General features: G+C 44.2%; 1 protein-coding gene across 1 annotated transcript; it reads left to right on the forward strand.

The window, feature by feature from the left end:
- The first annotated feature begins 4,649 nt into the window (after nucleotides 1-4,649).
- LOC139551678 (piggyBac transposable element-derived protein 4-like) lies at nucleotides 4,650-7,046 on the forward strand. Its single transcript, XM_071362956.1, has 2 exons — nucleotides 4,650-4,728; nucleotides 5,272-7,046. Exons 1-2 carry the CDS (start codon nucleotides 4,650-4,652, stop codon nucleotides 7,044-7,046), a joined length of 1,854 nt encoding a protein of 617 aa, XP_071219057.1.
- Nucleotides 7,047-7,338: the final 292 nt, after the last annotated feature.

The raw sequence follows: 7,338 nt of genomic DNA on the forward strand, positions 1-7,338 counted from the left end.
CCAGCAGCCCAGCCTGTGTGAAGGGTGTTTGTGTTTGTGTGGAGCTCTGGCTCCCGCTGGCTAATCGCCACAACCCTCCAGAGAACCTCCCCACGCTACCTTGCCAGAGGCACTGTGGACAAGTGACCTAGCAGATCGAGGGGGCCACAATTCATCGGGCCATGATAGCCACAGCTGACTGGAGCCGAAAATCAATTGTGTGCTGATGCTATGTATCTTTCGGTAGACCTTTCCCATTCCGCTCTTCCGAATCTGGCTAGTGGGCTACACACATATGCACACTCTCCGTCACTCTCCCCCTGCTGCTAAAACATTCCTTGAAACAATAAACATTTGGTGGTTTGTTTGTGTTTTTATGCCTGGAAAAGTGTTGTATCACAAAAATGGGCATGACTTCACACTTTTTTGTAAATACTTATATTTAGTATTTTATTATGCTTTTGTGTGCCAGTATCACAATATTGTGTACATGGAATTGCTCAATGTATTTCTAAACGTAGAACATGTTACGAACCTTAATGAACCATAAAATACTATTACATTTTTTTAAACTAAATTGATGCTTTTTTATTAATATTTTTCATTGATATGTTACATTTGATGTTTCCATATTTATCCTTGTCTTGTAACTACATTTATATTGTGGTTTTAGCTAGGTTTTTCTTGAAAAAGATTTAGAAATCTCATTGAAATATCTCATTCTCCATTTAAACATCTCTACCATACAAGGTTGTCTCACTATTGACTTTGACCTTCATGCCACGTATTGTTTTGCCATGCTATTTCCATATCAAAAGGATAGGCCTAGAGGAGATATCCTGATGAAGAGATAGAAACAAATGATAGTAGTGAAAGAGTGAGTGAAATCACAGTACTATCCATTATTCAGAGTATATTTACCACAGATATACAGTATATATATATATATTTTTTTATTTCACCTTTATTTAACCAGGTAGGCTAGTTGAGAACAAGTTCTCATTTGCAACTGCGACCTGGCCAAGATAAAGCATAGCAGTGTGAACAGACAACACAGAGTTACACATGGAGTAAACAATAAACAAGTCAATAACATGGTAGAAAAAAAAGAGAATCTATATACAATGTGTGCAAAAGGCATGAGGTAGGCAATAAATCGAATAATTACAATTTAGCAGATTAACACTGGAGTGATAAATCATCAGATGATCATGTGCAAGAAGAGATACTGGTGTGCAAAAGAGCAGAAAAGTAAATAAATAAAAGCAGTGTGGGGGGTGAGGTAGGTAAATTGGGTGGGTAGTTTACAGATGGACTATGTACAGCTGCAGCGATCGGTTAGCTGCTCGGATAGCAGATTTTTAAAGTTGTTGAGGGAGATAAAAGTCTCCAACTTCAGAGATTTTTGCAATTCGTTCAAGTCGCAGGCAGCAGAGAACTGGAAGGAAAGGCGTCCAAATGAGGTTTTGGCTTTAGGGTTGATCAGTGAGATACACCTGCTGGAGCGCGTGCTGCGGGTGGGTGTAGCCATCGTGACCAGTGAACTGAGATAAGGCGGCACTTTACCTAGCATAGCCTTGTAGATGACCTGGAGCCAGTGGGTCTGACGACGAACATGTAGCGAGGACCAGCCGACTAGGGCATACAGGTCGCAGTGGTGGGTCGTATAAGGTGCTTTAGTAACAAAACGAATGGCACTGTGATAAACTGCATCCAGTTTGCTGAGTAGAGTATTGGAAGCTATTTTGTAGATGACATCGCCGAAGTCGAGGATCGGTAGGATAGTCAGTTTTACTAGGGTAAGTTTGGCGGCGTGAGTGAAGGAGGCTTTGTTGCGGAATAGAAAGCCGATTCTTGATTTGATTTTGGATTGGAGATGTTTGATATGAGTCTGGAAGGAGAGTTTGCAGTCTAGCCAGACACCTAGGTACTTATAGATGTCCACATATTCTAGGTCGGAACCGTCCAGGGTGGTGATGCTAGTCGGGCGTGCGGGTGCAGGCAGCGAACGGTTGAAAAGCATGTATTTGGTTTTACTAGCGTTTAAGAGCAGTTGGAGGCCACGGAAGGAGTGTTGTATGGCATTGAAGCTCGTTTGGAGGTTAGATAGCACAGTGTCCAAGGAAGGGCCGGAAGTATATAGAATGGTGTCGTCTGCGTAGAGGTGGATCAGGGAATCGCCCGCAGCAAGAGCAACATCATTGATGTATACAGAGAAAAGAGTCGGCCCGAGAATTGAACCCTGTGGTACCCCCATAGAGACTGCCAGAGGACCGGACAACATGCCCTCCGATTTGACACACTGAACTCTGTCTGCAAAGTAGTTGGTGAACCAGGCAAGGCAGTCATTAGAAAAACCGAGGCTACTGAGTCTGCCGATAAGAATATGGTGATTGACAGAGTCGAAAGCCTTGGCCAGGTCGATGAAGACGGCTGCACAGTAATGTCTTTTATCGATGGCGGTTATGATATCGTTTAGTACCTTGAGCGTGGCTGAGGTGCACCCGTGACCGGCTCGGAAACCGGATTGCACAGCGGAGAAGGTACGGTGGGATTCGAGATGGTCAGTGATCTGTTTGTTGACTTGGCTTTCGAAGACCTTAGATAGGCAGGGCAGGATGGATATAGGTCTGTAACAGTTTGGGTCCAGGGTGTCTCCCCCTTTGAAGAGGGGGATGACCGCGGCAGCTTTCCAATCCTTGGGGATCTCAGATGATACGAAGGAGAGGTTGAACAGGCTGGTAATAGGGGGTGCGACAATGGCGGCGGACAGTTTCAGAAATAGGGGGTCCAGATTGTCAAGCCCAGCTGATTTGTATGGGTCCAGGTTTTCCAGCTCTTTCAGAACATCTGCTATCTGGATATGGGTAAAGGAGAAGCTGGGGAGGCTTGGGCGAGTAGCAGCGGGGGGGGGGGGGGGGGGCTGTTGGCCAAGGTTGGAGTCGCCAGGAGGAAGGCATGGCCAGCCATTGAGAAATGTTTGTTGAAGTTTTCGATTATCACGGACTTATCAGTGGTGACCGTGTTACCTAGCCTCAGTGCAGTGGGCAGCTGGGAGGAGGTGCTCTTGTTTTCCATGGACTTTACAGTATCCCAGAACTTTTTGGAGTTAGAGCTACAGGATGCAAATTTCTGCTTGAAAAAGCTGGCCTTTGCTTTCCTGACTGACTGCGTGTATTGGTTCCTGACTTCCCTGAACAGTTGCATATCGCGGGGGCTCTTCGATGCTATTGCAGTTCGCCACAGGATGTTTTTGTGCTGGTCGAGGGCAGTCAGGTCTGGAGTGAACCAAGGGCTATATCTGTTCTTGGTTCTGCATTTTTTGAACGGAGCATGCTTGTCCCAATATGGTGAGGAAGTAACTTTTAAAGAATGACCAGGCATCCTCAACTGACGGGATGAGGTCAATATCCTTCCAGGGTACCCGGGCCAGGTCGATTAGAAAGGCCTGCTCGCAGAAGTGTTTTAGGGAGCGTTTGACAGTGATGAGGGGTGGTCGTTTGACCGCGGACCCGTGGCGGATACAGGCAATGAGGCAGTGATCGCTGAGATCTTGATTGAAGACAGCAGAGGTGTATTTGGAGGGCAGGTTGGTCAGGATAATGTCTATTAGGGTGCCCATGTTTACGGATTTAGGGTTGTACCTGGTGGGTTCCTTGATGATTTGTGTGAGATTGAGGGCATCAAGCTTGGATTGTAGGACTGCCGGGGTGTTAACCTGTCTAGGATTGGGGTGCCGCTAGCGGCACGTTTCAGAAAAAAATAAAAATAAATGGCGAAATGTCATAATTATAAATATTTAGCTTCAATTAAATCAGAAGTGTTATTCGCCATATCAAAGCTATACCTCTTGTTAATCTAGCCAATATGTCCGATTTCGAAAAGCTTCACTGCAAAAGCGATTATCGATCAGTAAACAACACATTAGGTACAGTTACAACAAAGTACATTAGTCACGAAAGTCAGAAATAGCAATAAAAATCATCAATTACCTTAGGAAATTTACTTCTTTTGGCAATCCTAAAGGTCACGACGAAACAATCAAGTGGCTTTTTGTTCGATATAATCCATTTTTATAGCCTAACACGAAACATTTTGTGAACGGCTTGTGTGGAAAATTCAGCCTCCTTCAACTTTGGACGTAACGTTCATTGTAATTACTCACTCTAAAGGGACGTTTATCAAGTCAAGTTCGGTTTCATTAGAATCCTCTGTTTGTTAGTAAAACAACCAAACTTCATGGTTCTTTTCCCGGGACATATTGACCGAAACAAATTGATTTGAACAGACCAAACAACGACCTCCTGACGCGCCAATCGAATGACCTGTCCTTCGTTGATTGACTGTATTTCGGACCAATGACCACTGATCTTCTTGAAATCTAGCTGGATAGATAGCCAATGAACAGAGGTACATGGGCATATGCAATGGTTCTACCCGGAAATAATAGGCTTCGTTGTAAAGCCATGCGTACACAGGCTATTCGCCATTGAAAACTCTACCAGAAGGATCCCTGCCGTTTTACGCGCCGCAAACGTTTTTTTCTGAGCATTTTCTAGTTACAATAATGGCTAATAAATCAGCAAAATCAAAGACCAAGACCAGGTACACAGATATTCACGATATAATTGATGAAATAGAGAGATCTAGTGATAGTGAACTAAATCTAAATGAATCCAGTGAGATTGAATCCGTGGATTCAGAATTTGAAGACATGTTCCTCCACGGTGAAGACGCAGTTTTGGATCGGTGAGTAACGTTGTTTGAAATTAGTAATATCAAATATAATTCATTTGAGTTGTTTGAGATATTGTATTTTATTTGCCTTATATAAAAATATGACTAGGACATGAAATATAAAAGTACACAAGTATATTGAAATGTAGAAAGTACATATTGCTCTACATTGTGGGTGTATGTCTGTGTGTCTGGACCAAACCTCACCATGGTCACAAATTGTGTATATATATTATGTGTCTGTATAATTATTACCTAATTGTTTCCATGTATTTTATATCTAAAATGAAATGGACCAAACCTCACCATGGTCACAAATTGTGTATATATATTATGTGTCTGTATAATTATTACCTAATTGTTTCCATGTATTTTATATCTAAAATGAAATGGACCAAACCTCACCATGGTCACAAATTGTGTATATATATTATGTGTCTGTATAATTATTACCTAATTGTTTCCATGTATTTTATATCTTAAAATGAAATGGACCAAACCTCACCATGGTCACAAATTGTGTATATATAATATGTGTCTGTCTTTATTTCACAGTCCCAGCGATTCTGATTGGGAGCCAAGGAGAAAAATCCCCCACTGAAGCTGGTCCATCCAGCTGGACCCCGGCTGTATCCGGCACCACACCTACCCCCGCCCGGCCATCAAGGGGTGGTAAGCCGGCGGCAAAGAAGCGGAGGAAGGGCAGCGTGCGGAGGAAGGGCAGCGTGGAACCGTCCAGCGTGGAACCTGCCAGAGCGGAGGAGGACCGTTGGCACTCTGTTCTTGAGGAGGATGTGGCCCCACCAGCTCCACTTTTCCGCCCAAAACGCCCAGTAGGCCCTCAATTGGACCCAACTTCTAAGTACAGCCCCATGCAACTTTTCCAGTTGTTCTTCACCTCTGCAGTTGTTGATACCCTGGTGATGAACACTAATAAATATGGGGCTAAGAAGCAGGAAGGCAAGACAGAGGCATGGAAGGACATTTCCATTTCAGAACTGTTTTGCTACCTGTCTATGGTCATTTACATGGGGCTGGTGAAGTTGAAGAACCTCAAACACTACTGGAAAACTGCACCACTCTATCAACTGCCTTTCCCCTCAACGGTCATGTCTTGTAAGAGGTTTCTGACAATTTCACGGGCACTTCACATTAGTGACCCAGAGGTTGATAAGGACAACGAGGCGAAACGAGGCACAGCAGGCTTTGACAGACTATGCAAGATTAAACCTCTCTACCATGATATCGTTGAGGCATGCAAGACATATTTTCAGCCCGCCCAGAACCTTTCCATAGATGAGAGAATGGTAGCCTCAAAGGCCAGAATTGGCCTAAAACAGTACATGCGCAACAAACCCACAAAATGGGGTTACAAGCTGTTTGTTTTGGCCGATTCTGCGTGTGCATACACGTGCAATTTTTTTGTCTATGAGGGGAAGAACACTTGTACGAGCGGTAAGGGACTCAGTTATGATTCTGTGATGCAGTTATTAGATTTCCAGCTGTTGGGGAAGGGCTACAAACTATTTGTAGACAACTTCTACACAAGCCCTACCCTGTTCACAGACCTGAGGAAGCTGGAGATGTGGGCCTGTGGCACCATTCGGACCAACCGAGTGGGTTTTCCAAAAACCAGGGTAAACGACATGCCTAAGCGGGCTGAGCGGGGTACCATGAGATGGATCCGTGAAGATGGTTTGCTGTTTGTGAAGTGGATGGACACTCGAGAGGTAGTCATGTGTTCCACTATTCACAAGTCGTTCGGTGGGGATCACGTTGTTCGACGGTTGAAAGGTCCTACAGGCGCTTGGACTGCCAGAAATGTCCCCATTCCAGATGCTCTGAGGGATTACAACAAGAGCATGGGGGGTGTAGACCTATCGGATGCGCTGATAGGATATTACAATGTCCTTCACAAAACCATGAAATGGTACAGAACTTTATTCTATCATTTTATTGACATTGCTGTGGTGAATTCCTTCATCCTCCAGAAGGAAATGGCCAAGAACTGTGGACAGCCCCCCATCTCACAGCTACCCTTTAGGGAGCAGCTCATCCAGGAGCTTGCTAACTACAGCAAGAACACTGTAGCACCTTCTGTCCCCTCTACCTCTGTCCCTTCTGCTCCAACCAGCGGTACGCACATGCTGAAGTTCATCATTGCAGGCAGGGATGTGCCTCGGGGAAAAAGGGGCACAGTAGGGCGGCTTCGTTGTGCCCTGTGCCACAAGAAGTCCCCTGTCACCTGCGCCACCTGTGCTGTGACCCTCTGTTTCACACCAGAGAGAGACTGCTATGGGATATGGCATCAGGAGCGCAACATTGTTTAGAGGACAGAGAGTCTTCACATGATTGAACATTGAAGTGTAAATAGTTCCCCTTGTTATTTTTTTATTTTTTTGAAATATTCTTTTTTTTTCTTGAATTTTTCAAATATATATTTTTTGGGGTATGTTAGAATAATTGTTTTGTATTTTGTATATAGGTATTTGTATCATTGTATCATTGTACCAATTCGGCCACTTGGGTACATTTGGGAAACTTGTGAGCGACACCTGGTTGACTTCATGCTCAATGGCATGTACCTCACTCATTCCTGAAGGTATCCATCTGAAACTTTGG

Source organism: Salvelinus alpinus, chromosome 24 (assembly GCF_045679555.1).
Source record: "Salvelinus alpinus chromosome 24, SLU_Salpinus.1, whole genome shotgun sequence".
Lineage (NCBI taxonomy): Eukaryota > Metazoa > Chordata > Actinopteri > Salmoniformes > Salmonidae > Salvelinus > Salvelinus alpinus.